Source organism: Monopterus albus, unplaced genomic scaffold (genome assembly GCF_001952655.1).
Source record: "Monopterus albus unplaced genomic scaffold, M_albus_1.0 scaffold284.1, whole genome shotgun sequence".
NCBI lineage: Eukaryota > Metazoa > Chordata > Actinopteri > Synbranchiformes > Synbranchidae > Monopterus > Monopterus albus.
The window spans coordinates 295,730-316,244 of NW_018128164.1; the positions used below are offsets into that span (position 1 = coordinate 295,730).

Here is a 20,515-nt window from a genome sequence, read left to right on the forward strand (position 1 = left end):
CTGTTCATCAAGCTTATTAAAGTGGACAAGCCTTTTGTCAGGCTCGTAAACTCTTTCTCCACCACCCGGCTCCTGTGCTCTGGACGCGTATGTGCAAAATCTAGAGTTTCTGTAGGTGTTTTTAATAATTTAACAATTTGCATTATACTATGACAGTGTTAAAAAAAATTAACAAGGTGAGACAAAGGATTGCTGAGACTTTTGCTGAGAAAATTATCAAGGCATCTTTTAATCATTCTTGCATGAAGGAGCACTACAGCAACAGTCAAGAAGTCTGACAATAATGCTCAGAGGAGCAATCTCTGTGAGAGCTACTTATACTATTCATTTCAGTTTTGTTGCTCTTTGTTCTTCCAGGCAAGCATTTGTCATCGGGGTCAGGTCACCATGTGTGTTTTCTTATCAGCAATTGCCTATGTTCTGACTTCCCGACCTAAAGAACAATAAACTTTTACAAGCAGTTTCCTGACTTCTTTAAGCTAAAGAACATCCTTTTACAATGACTGCACAACATTTGTTCATGGTAAACATTAGTTACACACAAGAAGGAAAGCTATGTCCAGTATTTTTCCATCACAGAGATGACACCAACAATTTTTATTAGACCATTCTGCATTTACTGTAACAGTCTGCAATAAAACATGTAGACCCGGCACTGAAAGCTCATCGGCTTTGCATCGAGGTCTGGTCACTTATGTGCCGGAGATGCTTGTCATGTTTTGTCCTAACTATAAGAAGGAAGACAGAAAAGTCTAAAAAGCAGCAAGGAAAAAATGTAGTTTAACTGGGACACTTTCAGAAAACATACAGTTTGATTAACACCAGTAGTCTTGTATTCTTAAAGACTGGCCATGGGCTTTGTTGAATCTTGGCCCATGAAAAAGTAGGTTTCCACCACCGCATGGAGATGAAGCACTGGTTCTCGCACCTGTTTGTGCCTTTCTTTTACTAAATTGCTTTCACACCTTGCTGAGTTTTAACAGCCAGAATGCTGATGTTGTGTATTTAAAGCGATGTCAGGTTCAGGAATAAATTACTGAAATGTGGCCTTTTGCAGACTCTTTTACAGCCACACGTTTTATTTATTCATTTATTTTGTATACCTGCCATCTATGCTGTCTAAATATGGATGCTGATGTCAAGTAGAATGTTGAGAAACATTAATATTCTTCATAGTTGAGTAAGCTTTCTGTTTCCAAAAGTGTGACAATATACAGGTTATGGGTTTTAGACCTGAAACATGGAAAAATGAGCAGCAGTTAGTGGCAGATAAAGCTAAGTTTTCTTCCAAAAAGGTATAACACCTTACTGAAATGCTTTAACTACAGTATGATGTGGATATTTTATTATTAGGTTCAGAGGTTCATCCTTAGTGAAAAGAAAAGGGCTTTAGTCCACAAACCAACAGTATATGCGTACCTTTGTTAAGCCAGAATCACAGAGACAGTGAGGCTTACTGTATGTTTCCAAATGTCAAATAGCTTGATCTAAATGCAAGTGTTGTTCTCAAGTATGTTAAGATCAAACTCCCAGACAGTCAAGTTGTACATTCTGAGAGAAGGACACTTTTAGTGTTAATTAAGCAGTTTGAATATGAGCAGGTGCTTCGCTGGTAGCTGGTAGATGAGAGGTCTGTGTTGTGCAGATGGCTGTGCATTCTGTTTACGCCTCTCCTCGAGAACAGTGCTGCAGCCAGATCTGCCTCCCCTGCCCCAATCTGAAGGCTAATATATTAAGTGTAGCACGGCCTCCTTCATACACATACCGATACAGATGGCCCTTTGAAGAAAATGATTCACAAAATCCAGTGATGTCTTAAATAAACCTTCTGCTATTTTTACAAATATCTCCAAGCTTTCTTAGTCAGTATCTGTTGAATACAATCACCTGTTGTCCGCTTATCAAATTTATCTTTTCATAATAAGTCTGGAGTCAAACATCATACTGCGCAAAACAACAGCAGCCTGGTGTTTTATCATTAGTTCTAGCTTTAACCACTTTAGCATTTATGATGGTCTTAGAGGAAATAACTGAGGATGTTGGTGTTGTGTTATTACTCTTCCTACAACCCCAAAACAATTTATCAACTCAAATATTTTGAATAATACATCTTTAATTGCATCTCAATAGTACGTGAGAAATCTGAGCTGACGCCTATCGTCTCTGGGTCTTGAAAAAAAGAGTAAAATCCAATTCTGGTTTCATAGCATTAGAAAAATGCACACAGTGACCAAACTCTGTTAGGGTGGGAGCCCCCCAGAAATTAAACGCTGATATAAGTATGAAAAAAACATCCCCATCATAATTTTAAATCAGCGTTTTTAATTTAACTTGACTTTAGAAGATTTTATAAGGTGAAGGAAGTATTCCAGTCTTAAAGCTGCAATTTTATATTTCCTGAAGTATAAAGGCTTTATTTACATTTTAATTAGGATAATCTACTAAGAATAATCAAAAGGAAAATTTATTTATGAGACATGAAAACACCCCAAATCCAAACGCAGTCACGTCTTTAGATGTTGTGGTCTCCGACGTGTTGTGTTTCTCATATGCTTTCTATCTAATCTTTAATGCTGTGAGAATGAAATGTGACGTAAGAGACTTACTACATGCAATTGTTACAAAAAAGATGAAGACAGTTTTGGATTTAACTTGAGCACTTTAAGAAGTATAGGGCAGCAAACACACTCAATCACACTTAACAGCCTCAAAATGAGCAGTTCTTTAGCTTCACTATGCTGTAATCAACAGGACAAGTGAACAGCAGTTGCTTTGCATGACAAATAACAGGTTGGGACAAGCCTGAGGCTTCGGGAGCACAGTTAACCACCAGGAACTGACCGGCTGTCTGCTATAATACACAAACAAGTGCCAAGAGGTAGAACAACAGCCGTGTGGACGTACCACAAAATTCAGTTCTCTTCACTCTTAAGTGTTTGCAGGATCAATTACAAGACATGTTTGGTTACATTCAAGCTGCAGCTGTGACACAAACCCCCATGCTGACATTTTTTGCAACATGGCTGCATCTCAAATCAAATCAGAATTTATTTATATAGCACTTTAAAAACAACGTCTGGTTGACCAAAGTACTTTACAAGGGCAAGTTAAGAACTAAAATAAATAATATCAATAGAGGACTTTAGGTGACTGAACAGAAGGGACATTTTTAAGCACAGTAAAAAGACAACGGCTTTAATTTACACTTCAACTCTCCTGTTACTCTAGCACCATCTTGCACTTGACCCACAAAATCAGACTCATTTATAATTCAGTTTTAGATGAAGCAGTACAGCCATACAGATTGTCTAATCATGATTTAGCATGCCAATTTGTCAAATGTCATTAGTACAGCTATTATGGGAAATGTGGAATTAGTATTTATATTTTCTGATCCTTCATCGTTAAGACATTTCTGCTGGGAGCATTCACCCAGACAGTTTGGTTCTCACCTTGTGTTTTACACCTGTACAGGAAGCACGACAGGCACAGTGATGGCAAACCACGGGATCTCAAAAGCTTAAGGACATGCCCCATCTATGCCACACTGACCGGCAGAAATCTTTTAATTTACATCTACAAAACAACCACCACAAAAAAACAACACTGGCAACTAGGTCAAAATCAAAGATATATCCAATTAGCTGTTTGCACCAACTTTAAATAATAATAGTACTGCATCTACTGTTTAAATCTATATATTTCAAATCAACTTTTATAACATCGAGGCCAAATACTTGACAAAATTTGGCAAAAATAAGTCCACTGTCTTCAAAGACCAAAGTCTGTTCAGTTGTCATGGCTCAGTTTTTATTATGTGGCCTTTATGTAACGTTTGATCATACAACGATGAGTGACTGTATGAAGCTGGAACTGTGACTGTTCTTGTTATTCAAGGACGGTATTTGGAAGTTGAATGCCTGCTGATGAAAGCTACATTAGTTGAAAGGTAAGTGGCCTTGGTGTTAAGATCCTTTACCCAAACATTGTTAAACAAAGAGTGCTGGGCTCGTATCAGCAAAATGTATTATACATGGCAAGTAGAACAGCCTCATAAATTAAAGTATGGCAGGAAAAACGTTTTGGTAATACAGATTATCTGCTCTGAGTGGATGATAGAAATATTACCACAGGATTATAAACACAATCTTGACATAGGCAGTACATCGTGAGCTTCACAGAATGAGTATTTATGGAGGTTTCATAAGAATTTTTTTGAATAACCAGAAGACTGAGACTCTGACAAGACAGACAAAGCAAAAAAATCCATAAAAATGTCTCACAGATGTGTGAGGACAGTGTTTCAAGGGCAGGTTGCAGAGCAGTTAAGGAACAAACTTATTGTTTGTATGGTTCTGCCTCTTGTTGATCAGACCAACACCCTCCATAATCACCCGGTCACCACAACTGTGTCTCCTATGAGCCACAGTTAGTCTCAGCAGTTTAACACAACAGCCAGACTCGCTATGTAAATAAGCAGTGGTCTGATGTGCAAAGAGCACATTTCTGATAAGAGGCCATATAATCAATACACTGTGAGGTGCCCTGGAATACAAAAACAGATTAGAGTCGGGCTAAGACAATTAGTCAATCAATCGATCCATTAAACAGAAAATTAAACAGCATGAACGCACTGTATAGTATCTCCAACAGGAAAGGACAATCTCTACATCTGTAGCAGCATGAAATGAATTTAGGTTTTAGTCCTTGTTAAAGAGTCTGAAAATCAGAAAATACCTTCACCTGGTTAATTCATTTTTCCTATTTCAAAATCATTACAAAAATGCCAAAAAGCATCATTAGGATCCACCGAATATTTAGCAGTTGCCTCAGGCTACTAACTCTTTGTCACTTTACGCTGACAGGATGTGTAATCAATACTTTTCATTCGGGGCCTGAACCAGGAAGGTGCTTGATCACGCCTCAGTAATTAGAAAGCAAATAAAGACCCTGAGCTTCAAGCTCTCTCCTGCATTGTATCACTGCTGTTGGTGAAAGTAACACATAACTAATCAACCCAGGGAGCCATGAAGATTTCACCCCAGACATCATTTAGTGCCTCTATGTGTTGGCATGCTTGTTTCGCTCTAGGAGAATACTGATCAACACTGGTGGTACCTGATGGGGGCTTTTGGTTTGTGTGTTACTGAGGAGTGTGTTCTTATCTTAAACTAGCCAGACATCCCAAATGAAAACACACAATGTCAGTGTTAAAATGCCACAGTATTATGCTGATTTGGATTATCCATAACATATTTAATACAAAATCAATTTAATGGGTCACTGATTCTTCTATTAATAACAGTATTCTCTTTGCTCTGAATTACTATCTATGGAAAACTAGGTACGTTTTTGAATTTCTATTGCTGAAGACTAAATCATGTTGTAACACCTGCACAGCCACTGCATTGTGGAAACACTGTGATAATATGACAAACACATCAAGGTTGACTTCACTGTCATCATGCTGCTTTTTAATTCTCTTCTAAAACAAATGTCTGTTCTTCAACAGTCAGGCAACAGAAACAAAACTGCTCATCACCTGAAGGTATTTAATAAGTATCTACATGTCACATATAAAAAAAAAAGACCTTGGTTGTCAAAAAACTCAACACATTTCAAAAGACTATTATCCGGCTGTCTGCTGAATTACATCAAGGCTTCACTTCCCTTCTTTGCATAACTTAATTCAGCCCCCCCACCTGTGTTAACTGGAGTCATAGAGGCTTGTTAAAGAGGCTAAAGACTTACTTTGCCTCCAGCACTGGTAGCTTCAGCTTCCCTGCTGAGGTGGAAAGCTGTGTGAATGACCTTTTCAGTTTTGTTGCTGCTGTGGAGTTCGAGCTAAGCAGCTGATGAGACTTGTAACTTGAATAACTGGACATTTATTCACCAGGTAACATGAAAATCACTGCAGCTGTTGTGTTCTGAAATGTTCCGCATCCCCAAACTCATACAAGTAGGTCTGCACTGTTTATTTTGAGAATGTTTAGGTCAACTTACACATATGAGTCATGTCGTCATTCTCCTCGCCCTGCAAAACTGGGAAACAGAAAATTAAATAAACCAATACCAAATTCATATATATGTGATTTGTGTGTGCATTACTTGTGAAACTACAGAATCCAGATAGTTCTGAAGTTGAAACCATGATTTAAGGTTATAGTAGATGATACAAGACATGTCCATCCACTTAATATTGAAGTCCAGGAACCAGCTAGCAAGACAACAGTAAGGGAATCAGCCTCTGACTGGTCGATTCCGTATTGGTCAGCAACATCAACACATCCACCATTATGCAGCTGTCAAGAAACTGAGCAGACAACATAGCCAGTGCCCCATACAATTTCCCTGGCAGCCTCTTGCTTGCAGAGTAGGCGTATTATTTGGTTTTCTTAGAACCACATACAGATTGCCCAAAGTGCCACTTTGTTGACAGCTGTTGCCAAAGGCTTAACAATACAGTTGTCAGAAATAAATGCTTAGCAGTTTGCTGAACTATTAAAACTCTGCAGAAAATCTCTAGACACAACAACAGTCTGACAAACAACTCCTGCTCAAAAGCACTGACAATGGAAATCCCCAATGCAGCAGAGCAGACAAGAGTCAAAAACATAACACAACACCCAGCAATAAAACTTTCTCTTTCTGTCCAGACTTTTTAAACTAGTAATAGCAACTGTAATATTTCACATAAAGATAATATTATATCAACTTTGAAAACTGAGTGATGATAAAACTGAACTTACATGTACAACAAATACTGTAGGCCCAGAAAACTTTGTGTAATCACACTGAAACAGTTCATCTTCAGAAGCTGAGGGTCAGAGGTCCAGAAAAATGGCCTCTGTCATCAGGATTTGGCTTCATCACTGGCCATTATAATCAAATGTCTGGATAAAATTGTGTTGCAAATGACGAAAACACTCTCCTACCTTTCAAATTTTGAAAGGTTGTTCCAATGGTGTGCCGCAGATTTCCATAGTCATTTGAATGTTGCCGCGCGTATTGTAGCTCGGTGCTGCCTCTAGAGGTTGGAGGCTAAATTAAAGATGACGGACTGGTATCTTGCAATAAACCTTCTGACCGCCAGTTGCGCTCTGGGTCGGGGTTGGGGAGGTTACCAAAGGCTCTATCTTAACTGAATTTTAAATCTAAAGAAATGCAGTTTGATGTTCAAATTCCCTTGTTCGTGGTAGTTTTACGCAAAAACATCTTGTCATCTTTTAATCTGTAAAGGGGCAAACTGGAAAGATGTTTAAGGTTTTGATACAGAGACCGTTTTTCTCAACCATCACCTCTTGGTAGGAGTCAGTCTGAATTTTGCCAAAGCACCCAACAAGCATTATGCCTGAATTATGGTGAAGTTAGTTGACGTGCCCAAAACACCTATTGCGTTTTCATTAAGTTAACAGATCATTTGATATGTCAGTTTGAGTTGACCTCTTTTTAAGCCTTATCAAAACGCTCCTCTATCATCTTCTCATCAAGTGGGTTTCTCTTAACGCCTCAGGTTTCATTAAAATGCATGTTCCATGTAAATCAGCTCAATCAGTATGCAGGGCTGAATCACAGGAGACGTTGAGAGGTGAGTGTGTTCAGCACCTCCTCAGGACGCTGTTTCTGGGCGTCCTTTAACATCTCCGCGCACTCCAGCTGGACACAGTCATCACACGCTTCATACCACATGCGCCTCGGAAGCTCGGAGCCAAGCAAGTGACGTTTGTTCCTTATTTTATTGTCCAGCCTTTGTGTCTTTTTCTCGTCTTTCGCAGACTACATTGAGGGATTATTAAGAAGAATACTGCACAGATGTTTTCCACTTCGACGCCAGTGAGAAAAACTTAAGGAGCATTTGGAGCAGAAGAATATGAATGTGCCATAAACACCTGTACAAAGGTGCATTTTGCAAATGGTGAGATTAAATCCAATTAACGGGTAAGACGATACTTTTGTTCAGTTAGAGTGAATGGTTGGTTGCCATATTGTTCAGCTGTTTAACGTACATAACCCGGTTAATATGATTATTCGATTTTAATATGAACATGTTCGAAATTTTAAGCACTCCAACGTTCACCGCAGTGTCACTGTTTTCCAGCCTGCAATTTTAATGTTAACTCATAAGATGATCGTGTTTTTGCACGTGTATTAGAGCATAATGTATCATTAAGACCAAACAAAAACCTCTGCCAGGTTTGTGCAGTTTGCTAACAATGAAAATGAAACTCCTTGACCTCATCATTAGAGGGGTTTTTTTTCTATAAACTGGATTCGCATTATTAAATATGAACATGTAATCATTTGTTCAGTTGAGTGTCCATCTTCTACCCTTGGTCACTATAGTTAGAGCAGAATGTGTAGCTTCTAGCAGTGGGGAGAGAAAACACTACAGGGGGAAAATGTTTTGTCACATTCTTCACTTTTGTCTGTTCTGGCGTTTCTGTGGCGCTTTTTATAGCAAGAAGGCATGTGGCACATTGTGGACAATGCCTCAGCTGCAGCACTTTATCCAATCACGATGTAATATTTATTCATATAAATAGGATATTTCTACTACCAACAGTGATAAGTGATTTGTGATAGATTCCATTTATGATTCATTTCAGTAACTGTGTTTTAAGGAAGCTTTTAAGGATGTTTTTATTTCTGTGCTCTCTTTCTGTAGGACTAATTATATTTTTTTTCCTATCTTGTGCAGTGCAGTTTGGTGTTTCTCCTTTAGACATTGCACTCTTATACTGCACGTACAGGTTGTGATGTCAACGAGCTCAAACCTTTACTAAAATTGAGGTGCCTGTTTACCAGAAACAAGACTCCAGGCCGTGTCCATCCTCTCCTGCTGCCACAGTGAAAAATGGAGAATGGCAAAATAAAACCTTTTATATTATTGGCACCAAACTAAGTTGTCGGACCATGTTTGCCTCCTGTGCATTGGCAGTGACAAGCACTTTAATCTGATTGCAGCAAGGCACTATCATTCATTTGCTTAGGCTGGGATTATTTTACATCCATGCTAACCCCATAACAAATGTGTCCGCAAAGAATTCATTGATAGCTATCACAGCTGATCATTTAGCAGCATTTGAAAAGCAAGTATTTCCCCAGGCAGCGCTTAAGGCTGTAGAGTGTACAGAGTGATTTCCCCTGGCACCAGTGCTTGACTGAATAAACATACACAGACAGTCTGGACTCTGGTAGAAGTCACCGATTTAGATCCTGAGGTGCTCTTCTTTACACATGCGATCAATCAGGTCTAGTTTCAAAGAAGAGGATCAGTGTAAGATTTATAAATTCACCATAGAAACTCTTTGCTATAAGGGTGATTTTAAAAAAAGAACACAAATAACTGTAACATCTTAAATCTGGTTTATAACAGGGATTATCATGTTGTGTCTTGTCATCATGTGCATTATGCAATGTCTACTTGTTACACTCACATCACAACCCAACATCTGTCAACAAGTGGTCTGAAGAAGGAAGGAAGATAACACTCAATATCTGATGAAAATTATGACTATGAATCTCACTTTTCTTCTTCTGCAAAGCATAAAATCAATATTAAAATCCATCTATCCATTATTTATACTGCTTAGTCCCAATCAGGTTGCAGGAATATTAAAATCAATAAATGTATTTATAATAGAGAGGTAATTTAAAATTTGTCTGGATTATTACTGACATAGATCTTCATGTGTGCAGTTAGGACGCCATAACCGGTGTGAGACTGAGAAAGACTGAGGTATCATGGACTCCTGGATCCTGCCATCATCCCCTCCGAACCTGTCAGAGAACCTTATGTATGACAGCTTCATGCAGGGCAATGAGTCTGGCCTTCATTGGAACTACACAGACCACAGCTTCAACAAAACCAGTACAGTGGTCATTACCTGCATGTACTTTTTGGTTTGCACTGTGGGGCTCTGTGGGAATGCTCTAGTCATCTATGTCATACTGCGCTACGCCAAGATGAAGACAGTAACCAACATCTACATCCTTAACCTGGCCGTGGCTGATGTGCTCTTCATGCTGGGCCTACCATTCATTGCCATCCAGCTGGCACTAGTCCACTGGCCTTTTGGTCCTGTGCTCTGCAGAGTAGTGATGACAGTCGACTCCCTGAACCAGTTCACTTCTATCTTTTGCCTGATGGTCATGAGCATTGACCGCTACCTGGCTGTGGTGCATCCAATCAAGTCCACAAAGTGGCGGAAGCCTCGCATGGCCAAGACCATCAATTTAGCAGTGTGGGGGGTATCACTGATGGTTAATCTGCCCATCGTCATCTACAGCGGCATCATCACAAAGCACGACGTCTGCTTCTGCAGCATCGTGTGGCCTGAGCCTCAAGAGGCCTACTACACAGCGTTCATGTTCTACACATTCATCCTGGGCTTCTTCCTGCCCCTCATGGTCATCTGCCTTTGCTACTTGTTCATCATCATCAAGGTGAAGTCATCAGGCATTCGTGTGGGCTCTTCCAAGAGGAAGCGCTCAGAGAGGAAGGTGACTCGGATGGTGTCCATTGTGGTGGCAGTATTTGTCTTCTGCTGGCTGCCTTTCTATGTGTTTAACGTCACCTCGGTGACCGGCACCATCAGCACCACTCCCATCCTGAGAAGCACTTTTGCTTTTGTGGTGGTGCTAGGATACGCCAACAGCTGTGCCAACCCCATCCTCTATGCCTTCCTGTCAGAGAACTTTAAGAAGAGTTTCCAGAATGTTCTCTGTCTTAAAAAGGTGGGAGGGCTGGATGAGGTTGAACACAGCGATAGCCACCAGGATAAATCCCGCATGATGAATGACCCTACAGAGACGCAAAGTACTCTGCTGAATGGTGACCTGCAGACCAGCATCTGAGAGGAAGGTGACGGGCCTTGCCTGCACACACAAGGAGACAGACGTTTTCTGAAACTGGAAACAGCCAGCTCTTATCAATCACAGCAGAGAGGAAGTTATTAAATATTTAACAAGGACTTTACAGAGGAACATGTCACTTATTAAAGGGGATAAAGCACCAACAGAAATTAAAAATTCAAAAGATGTTGGATTCCTCTATCTATCTTTGACATTTTGTCGGGTTTCCCCGGCTGTAAACAAATCCTTTATAACACACGTCTGCTCTGTTCTGTAAATGAAGTGAAAATTAAATGTGTCTTCACTGTATTGACACTGAGGTAAGCTAGAGCACATGAGTGCCCACTTATTAATGGTTCCTTGGGTGACATGAATTTCCCCTCAGAGACACAGAAGGCCAGGGCCAAGTTACATTTTTTTGTGTTTTTGTGTAAAAACATAACATGACAACATAACAGAATGCTTATATGCTGTAAAACAACATACTGTTGATAGAATTGACAACCTCATCACTGTACATATCTATTTTGCAGGTTATTTTCTCTGGAGAGTGGTTCGACTGTAAATAACTGTACAGAACACAAAGAGATTTATATTTGGTGTCATTTAGTTTTGAAACTCTTAATCTATCTTACCATTGACTCTTATGTTCTGTAAGGTTACTTTTGTACTTATTTTTGCATGAGCAGTTTTACCTGTGATACAAGTGTATCAGCTGTAGGTGTCGACAACAATGTTCAGTCACTGTGTCACTTTTCCCTGCTTTATTAAAGGTACATGCATAATTAATGGTACATCACTGGTACTAGCTCAGTTGATACATAGAGCATAATTAATGGTACATCATTGGTACTAGCTCAGTTGATACATAGAGCTAGTCTCTAACCAAAGTGCTGCTAAGATGTATATAAACTCTCCTACAATTTTATATAGTATTATATAAAATAAAGTTGCTGTATGCCATATTCTACTGGTGGATAGTGGTATTAGTGGCTCTTTCTTGTTGTTATGTCATCTGAGAGCATAAAACCTGCTCAGATCATATTTGATAAATGTTTATTTTACTCCCATTTTCTGTCCACTGTTCTTCCCAGGGTTGTATTGTGTTTTAAAGGACCCAGGTCACTCAGTGGTGTATTTAACATATTTTTTAAACATGTGATCAGTCTAGTGTTGTTTCATTGTGCTGTTTTAAAGAAAAAACTGTTTGGTATGTTTCTATTGTGACCTTTTGTTTTTACTTCTGGACTTCCTACTTTCTATGACTTTGAGAATATAAGGAGCTTGAGGAACATGTCCCCCTACCACCTCTCGTTGTGAACTACTCAGTTCGTTCACACTGACACATGTTCCTCCTATAATCCATTGCATTTGGGAGGCCACCTTTCAAGCGTGTTTTGTGACTTGGAGTGTCTAAGAGAGTGAATTTGTGAAGGGCTAGAACACATATCCTCAAGAGGCTCTGGTGTTCTTTTATCATCATCACTGTGCCACTCTAGGAGTCCACAGTTCAGCCTGGACTTCTGTTATCCCCTGTCTGTTGCTGCAGTCAAATCTGTATGAATCATTATTCCTTCATATGCAACAAAGCAAGTAACATATTATGATTTATGTGCAAAGTATAATCTGTGTGTGTGTGTGTGTGTGTGGCCAGGTGCTACTCATGCTGTGGGAAATAAATCTGTTTACACAGTCACATTAGTGTAAGAGTAAGGTTAGGCAAGTAGTGGTTATAGGGTAAGCCTCCAGTAAATGAATATAAGTCAGTGTAATGGAAACACGAGGTGTGTATTTCCATTATATATGTAGCTATTGATATTGATGGGTAAAGCTAGTAGATGGGTGGCTGGGCGTCTAAACCACACTAAGCAGGCTGTTGTAAATGTGTGCATATAACTTCTTCATGTATGAGTCTTGCATAATAAGCAGAAATACACACACACACACACACACACACACACAAATTCTGAGCACCCAGTGCAGACTAACCAATTTCCATATACAACTTCTGTCTCTGCAGTATTGCTGAACTTGATACCTAGCCTGTAACATCTTTTTAGCACTAAAAGAGATGGCGAACCTCTAGTGTCCTATACTATATTTCCATAGCAACAGTGACTAAGAATGTTGGTCCCATGGTTACATTCATTAGCATAATAATGATAGAAAGATAACTCTAGATATTACAAATATAGACATTCCAGAGATGGCTGAATATATAAATAAAAATAAATAAATACATGCTGCTACACATCAGCTATTAATCCCAAATGTATAGCCTGTGTTAGTGTGTGGTATAAAATGTAAGTCAGAGCAAATCATCTTGCTTTATGTATCACACTAGCAGATATTACCAGATCAAGGCTGCGTTCGCTGTATAAGGCAGACTGAACATGCATAAGTAGTTATTGTAAGTAATAATAATTCTGGCAAACACTTTTATCACAACAGTGCTTACAGTTTACTTTAAGCTAGTTCAACTTTCAAGACTAGCAGATTTCATACTTGGCATTTGTTCCATTGGTGTAACAGTTCAGTGTGGTTTTTATTTTTATTGCTAAAATGCTATTACTCATGTTCTTTGAAAAATTTTACTGCCATTGTTGAAAGTTTTATTGTTTCCATAGAACGCTTGCATTATGTTCTTACAATTTCTGTTCTGTTAAATAATGCTGATCAAACAAAGACTGTGAATAGTTGTGCTGAAACTAAATAAAGAATAAGAAACATAAAATACATTTTATTTTGGTGCAATATTGTGGAACGTCCCTCTCTTTGAAATTAATGTATGATAAAATTAGCCAAATATTAAAACTAAAAACTAAAGTTTTAGTTAATGGTAAGACATGTTTATATTAAATTTCAACATCACAGTTGTTCCAAATCTCTGTTATTGCAGAAATGCTATTAAGCTGCATGCTATAAAAATATGAACGTACTATTTGGCTCTATTACTGAAGGCATAGAAATGATTTTCTTTGCATTTTTTTCAGTCTTACCTGTCTTTATATTGCTGGCTTGATTTTTTTTTGTCAGAATGTGTTGCACTTCTTGGTTTAACCACAAAGTGGCGGCACAATCTCATGCACAACCACATTTGCTCTAAAGCCAGAAGCATTAGGCTGCAATACTTGCACCTTTTTCAAGTGTTTATCAACTCCTGATAAATAGGTTTTATTTCCTTTAGTGCATCGTTTTGCTCTACAAGGAGAATACCTTGGCATTAACGCAAGGACAGCAATTCACTTTGAGGAACTTTCTTTTGTCCTAACAACAGGAGCAATGAATGGAAGAATGAGACAAAACATACACATTCCAGTTGTGTTCTGAGTTTAATCACTGAAACAGATAATGAAGCTCTCCTCATATTTTCATTCCAGCTGTGTCCCTGAAAGTCCTTGGGTGGTCTTAACAGCTCCATGATACATCAAATCCAGTACGACCATTCATGCCAAGTCTTTAATGTTACTGTTCAGAATCCCACTGTTGTTCTCTTATTGAGGTTATGCAGCAGAACAAGGGATATGCATGTTTGATTTCATTTACGGAGCAGCTAAGCAACCACTGGTTGTGGTTTTATGTGGCATTACTTTGTGATAGGTTAGGGTCCCTCATCTTATACATAAGTATTTTTTATGCATACACAATATGTGACATTCAAACCGAACTGACTGCAACACCCTGCTGTGTATGTGTAAGTCTTACTTGACAGCATACTGACTGAACAGAGCACTGGGTTTACTGCACTGCAGAGCCGAGATACGGCACAGAACAGACCGGTCTACACCAGCCACACAGTTGCCATGGAGAAGAACAACACTGATGAAACCGGAGCCAGGCTGTGGTCGCACACTGCTCATATATGTGCATTGTGTTTTACCCTCTATGTATTCCACATGATCACATTCCCCAACTACAGGACAAAAGTCGTGACAGGCAGCAGGCCTGAGGGCAGTTTTTCCACATAATATAAGCTCATGAGCTTAGCTGCATGCAGTGTTGTTTTTTTTTTTTGCACAGAGGATTCAAGGTGTTGAATGAGGAGAAACCACAGCCTTCTCACATAATATAGGACCTTGTCTGGAGTTTATGTATTGAGTCTGCTCTTCAGAAAGCCATAGAAAAACCAAAGCTCACATTCAACATACGGTTCATAAACAGCAAAGTTGAGCCAATTTTATCATCACCAACATTATACCAACAATTCCACAAGAATGAAAGTATAATACGCCCAAAAACACTAGGTCCTGTACTCAGACAGCGAGGGACATATGACTGTACTGAAGGAAAAATAAAAGACATTGAAATGAACAGTAAACCAAAACTGAAAATTCAATGATTTGCTTAAAAAAGATATTCCCTGCCCATAATCAGACTTAAAAATAAAACCATCAACACAGTAAATAATGGAACATGACCACACTCAGGTCCCAAGCAGTTTAGTTTCCATGGCAGCGCTTCTGGGCAAAGTCGGCATCTCTAAGCTCTCCCATGTTGTCTTTGCTCTTTGAAAATAGTTATATACTAACTTCATACAGTATTTCATAACTAAACTCACAAATAAGAATCATAACCATACCTTTAAAAATGTTCTTGCACAGTTCATAATACGTGATTTATTTTAATTTTTTTTTTTTTTTGCATTCAGTCCCATATGCATATGACAAACTGTCTTCAATCATGACTCAGTTAAATGCTTGGTCAGTTGAAACATGAGCACCGTGGGAGAGAAATGGAGGGTGTGTGGAGGTGGAGGGGGTCAGAATACTGTGATAAAAATCCAGATGTGCCCAATCCACATGACAGTCAGTCATGCAAAGACCCTGCAGCAGGAAGGCAAAGAGAGAGACAGTGAGGGGTGTGGAGCCTCTTCCCTCTGCCCAAGCCTGGAACTGACAACACCAGACTCTTCCTCCTCCTCCTCTCCTCTTCATTCAGTTTTGTCAAGTAGATGCCAAGAAGTAGCTCAGTGCTTGTTGTTTTTATTTTCCCTTTTGAAAGGTTGCATGATTTCACACGTCTTTTTATTTTCATCCTCCAGAGCTGGAGGAGTAGACTGGTAGTCAAAGAGTTTCAGGTAGGTTTGTGTTTCATCCTGTCCCCAATCCTATTCGACGCAGTGGTTCTTCATGAACAGTGGTTACAAAGACTACTCATACTCAAGGAACTGTTTATGGTAGAATAAGAGATACCTAAGGAGGGGAAAAACATTTTACTCAGGCGTCATACTGTATAATATCTTACAGTACTGTTAAGTTCCATTTCCATTCTTACCCTTCACTATCGAGTACATCTTTAATGCTGGCCTTTGTAATTATGGCATCATCACATTTGAACCACTGGTCTTTGTGCTGGCGGATGAAGCTGGTGTAGTGGCCACTTTCTAATGTGCCTTGATGGTTGACCACTGCAAACAAGGAATACCTGGAAATAAAAAAACATAAGTAAACAGACATGATGAGATGGCTAAACATCCTTGTGGTTCCTTTAAGTTTGTCCTAGTTTTGTTGTGTGACTTCACTTTGACACAAGTATCTAACAAAGCACTTTTCTCAGATCAGAGAAAAGCTTGCACTTTGCCTCGTCATCACCACAGCTAATTTTGAAATGGTATTAAGAAAATCAGTTCCATGTCTGGTTAATGTCTCGGAAAATGACAGTTACTGCAACTGCTAGTGATGAAGAAAACTAAGCAGCTTTTAATAAGGGTTCAATTTGATTTAATCTAGGAAAGTCACAACCTTCAGGCAATTAGCATGCACCGCTGTGCTAAGGTAGACACTTGTCCTGTCATGTCAGTGCGGCTGTGCATCTGCTGACACTGGAGTGTTAATAAATCAATTTTATGTAATACGTGTTTCCCAAGGTACTCACTTATTGTCGTTGTTTAATACATCAACTGTCTGTTGATACTGTCCATTCATTCTGCTCTCTTTACTGTAGATGACGTGACAAAGAAAAACACAAAGGCATTTTAAATGCTTCATGCCTGTGTAAACATGCTTCACTGGCACATCCTGTATATCCACTAGATGGCAGGATTGTTCTATCTATGAAAGCCAATATCTCTGTCAGTACCACTAATGAGCTTTCAGTGTCTGGAAAGAGCTGAATGGATCCTACATCCAGGGGTGGGGCAGGATTGCTGCTGCATGCTCTACTGACACTAATATACATTTATTGGGAGCATTCATTAAAGCTGTTTTGGCATAGATGCAGATGTGTGCAAATGGACAGTTTGTACAGTAGATGAGAATATTTATAAACATTTAAATCTCAATAGACAAATGGAGGAGATGCTGTAGTATATTTAGAGGGGAAAAAAAATGTATCTTTGCCTGTGTTTTCACTGGCAGCACATTCAAAATATGGGTAAAGAAGCTGACGGGCTGCCCAACAAGAAAATAATAGAAGAACACAGCGACTTCTATTGGAGTCTCACCTGGATGCCATGAAAGGCGTCATGTCCAACTCAAGAGGAAAGGAAACATATGTAGTGATCTTCCTCCGCAGTTTAGCAGAGTGCTCAAAGCGCTGGAGATGGCCAGAGAGGGAGGACAGAAGGAGAGGGGGGAAGGGGTAGGAAAATTAGAGAGAGTGGGGGAGGGGGAAAACATTTTGAAAAAAAACCAAACAAACAGGTATCATTATTACAACATCCGAAAACATGATTAGTGAAAAGTGGAAATGCTTGTTTTCCATTCTGGCTGTCGCACATGTACATAACAAGATAATAGCAGGTTTGGACTGATCCAAGACAATCTTCTTGTAGCCTGTTCCTATGAATATCATAAATACATTATAGGCTTCAATCCTGTATGATAAATAAAACATGGACAGCAGAGGACTGTACAACTCATTAAAGTCATAGGTGTCCTGGGACACTGCAAATGGGCTGCACAGTAGGAGGTTATGCACCACCAAGTGAAGCGAACTGTAAACACACCTACGCACAGCCAATGTACCAGGCTGCGAAATCACTGCAAAATATGAACTTCACCTCCCTCAGATGTAAGGTTGCATACACACAGCACAAAATTATCATATATTACTGCATATAAGCGCATTCACATGCATGAGGCTATGGTCACAAAAGTAACACCAGAATTCTGATTGTATATATGTATCTTGAATGTCATAAACAGTAATGTTATCCATTTGAATCAACAAAACAACAAAGTGTACAAAAAGTGTCGGATACAGATAATGTAACGAGTGAGAACTGGCAACACATAGTCTTCAGCTGACTCACTTTGAGATGGAAACATGCTACGATGGGGAGCTTCTTCATTGTCAGCTGTTTGGTGGACTCCTGGTAACTATGGCAACCGCCGCACTTGATTTTGGCACTGCTTCCTAGATGCTCAGGTCGTGTAAACCTGCAGAGCGAGTGTAAGTGGAGTGTAAGTGTGTAACAGCAGAGAATATATGGGCAACAAAAAAAGTTTAAGTAAAAACTAGGAGAACAGGGAGAATACTGTTATGTTTCTGAGTGGTATGTTTTCTTTTGTTAAGCCACTCACGTCCTTCCAAATATGCACCCCACCACGGTTGTCTAGTCATAGATCTCTGGCTTGAAGTTAATCTGAAGGTATTTGAGGACTTGAGCATCAAGTTTGCCTGCAGAGTTTTGGTATAACCACTCTGTATGTCATTTCACCCAACCCAGAGCCTTGCTGGTATTGCCAGCACCTCTATCACCACGGCAACAACACCCACCAGTTCTGTACCTTTAAGAGACTTGCTGCAGCAACTAGGGGTGTGTGAGGAGCTGCAGTAAAAAGAGTGAGAGAAAGAGAGGAGGAGAATAAGATGAATGCATGAGGCAAAAGGGAGAGGGCACAGGGGAAAATTAGGTGGAGAGAGGAGGGAATGAAATAAGATAAGAAGAAGAGGGTAGGAAATTTCAAGAAGGAAGAGGCAGAGGAAGAGATATGAGAGGTCACACCTGCTCTGTCAACCTGATGATGGCAGGAGATGAGATCGAAAGATATCAGGGTTGTTGTGCCAGAGCAGATGCCGTTCATACAAGTGGAGAGATGAATGAAATTCATTTGACTACAAGCAGAGAGATGGCACAAAGGATGCAATAAGCCTACTGAATGAAAACAGGTAGAGGCCAGCAATACCTCCTTTCCTGTCAAGGTAACAATGTCAGTGTTAGCAGAGAGGAACATAGGTAGTAGTAGTAGTACTGTACAACAATGGGGTTTTTTTTGTGCAAAAACACATTTGATTTACAGCTGTTAAACATTTTAAAACCTAGACAATGGATGATGGGGAATTCACTGTAGTTAGCTTAAATACAGCAAATTTATAAACAAAGAAGGAGTTCAGACAGGTAAAAACAGAAAAGACAACTTGTCTGGTGTCAGCTGAGACTCAGGGTATACCTGCGTAGGCAGTCTGTGAGCGTGGTAGACCCTGACAAGTGGCTCTCTCCGTTGACTGTGCTGCCATCCCCTCCAGGGCTGAGGGGCCAGAAAGGGGTGGAGGAGCCAGGCAGGTCTAGACTGATGTCCCAGAATGGATCTATCGTTGTGGAAACCCCACTAGAAAAAGATTAAAACGGGGGAGGGAGGGGGAGAGAGAGGGGGGGAGTCCATTAAGATGTTTATTAGTGTGTTGTTGCGTGTATGTTTGTGTGCCATTTATTATAGGTCATGATGAAAGGATGATGACATAGATGGCAAAAGGCAAACTCAAATTCACACAGCCTCTGTAGATTCTGATCATGTTTTTGTTTAAGCCTGGTGGGAGATTGAGTGTGTGCATGTGCATAATATGCACACGGTTCTTCCAGGCCCATTTGCAATTCATTGAAGTGCTACATCAGAGAAAATTGGCTTTACATAAGAAATATAGTCCAGTGACCATGATGGACTGCAGCCTGGACAAAATGGAGGCTTGCAGGACAGAATGTATGCACTATACATAAAAATATATGCACCGAGGACAGGCTGTTGCACATTATCACTAGCACATTATTAGATGAGTCATTGTGGTATAATACCCAGTGGTACCAGTAGGGGGCTATTAAGGCAAGTGGGAGCACATTTATGATGGTGTGAAAGCAGCCCCCATTATTTTTCTTTTTTGTTAAGAAAGCCAAGGGGGAAACATTTGTTGTTGCTTACAGCCACAAACAACTAATGTGCAGTCAACATTGTTTAGTGACCGTGAAACGGTTCATTTTATGGCAGAACGACGCACAACACAGCATCACTAGCTCTACATCAGCTCTCTTCACCGTAGAGGCAGGCAATGTCACACTGAGCTGGGCTTGGCTTGCCTGCTAGCATGGGCAAGGTGCTTCGCAGTTCAGTGCAGTGTGCTGGTGCTAATGTGACAGGACACCTCTAGGGGCAGGCAGGCAATGCTTGGGTTGTGCTGCTGTCTAGACAGCCCCCCTTTACAGCAGCTCTGCATGGACCAGACCTTTAAATAAGAGTAGTGAAAAAGACACAACCAGTGGTTCAGCCACTCTGATAGCTCAGGTGGTGTCCACATTACTCAGCTCTAGAGCTGACTAAGGTAATGGAGAACAACAGGGTTAGAGGGATGAGTAAATGTAGGAAAAAGAGGGAGGAGGGGGCACAGGTGGTGATGTAATGCTCCATCCAGATGGATGGACAGTACACAACTAGGGTGGCACTTTAGT

At 39.9% G+C, this 20,515-nt stretch overlaps 2 protein-coding genes across 10 annotated transcripts in view; one reads left to right on the forward strand and one right to left on the reverse strand.

The window, feature by feature from the left end:
• The first annotated feature begins 7,158 nt into the window (after window positions 1–7,158).
• Window positions 7,159–11,437, forward strand: LOC109973221 (somatostatin receptor type 2-like). 4 transcript variants are annotated; one of them, XM_020622637.1, is made up of 3 exons: window positions 7,159–7,304; window positions 7,776–7,938; window positions 9,700–11,437. In XM_020622637.1, the coding sequence occupies exon 3, from the start codon at window positions 9,745–9,747 to the stop codon at window positions 10,855–10,857; it is 1,113 nt and encodes a 370-aa protein (XP_020478293.1). In that variant the 5' UTR covers window positions 7,159–7,304; window positions 7,776–7,938; window positions 9,700–9,744; the 3' UTR covers window positions 10,858–11,437. The 4 variants fall into 4 exon arrangements, with proteins under 4 accessions (XP_020478293.1, XP_020478292.1, XP_020478291.1 ...); XM_020622636.1 differs by lacking the exon at window positions 7,159–7,304 and adding an exon at window positions 7,558–7,588; XM_020622635.1 differs by lacking the exon at window positions 7,159–7,304 and having other exon boundaries at window positions 7,639–7,938.
• A 4,468-nt stretch (window positions 11,438–15,905) lies between these two features.
• The window catches only part of LOC109973208 (ubiquitin carboxyl-terminal hydrolase 22), a 23,877-nt gene continuing 19,267 nt past the window's right edge, over window positions 15,906–20,515 (reverse strand). For 4 of the 6 annotated variants that reach the window (XM_020622618.1, XM_020622615.1, XM_020622616.1 and 1 more), the window contains 6 exons: window positions 19,248–19,406; window positions 18,107–18,233; window positions 17,297–17,388; window positions 16,729–16,791; window positions 16,129–16,278; window positions 15,906–16,046 (listed from right to left, as the gene is read on the reverse strand). In XM_020622618.1, the coding sequence (XP_020478274.1) occupies window positions 16,004–16,046; window positions 16,129–16,278; window positions 16,729–16,791; window positions 17,297–17,388; window positions 18,107–18,233; window positions 19,248–19,406 (634 nt within the window). In that variant the 3' untranslated portion in view covers window positions 15,906–16,003. The other 2 variants (XM_020622619.1, XM_020622617.1) reach the window with 2 other exon arrangements.

Coding starts and splice junctions, on each gene's coding strand:
- LOC109973221 (XM_020622637.1), top strand. CDS start 9,745: ATGGACTCCTGGATCCTGCCATCATCCCCTCCGAACCTGTCAGAGAAC.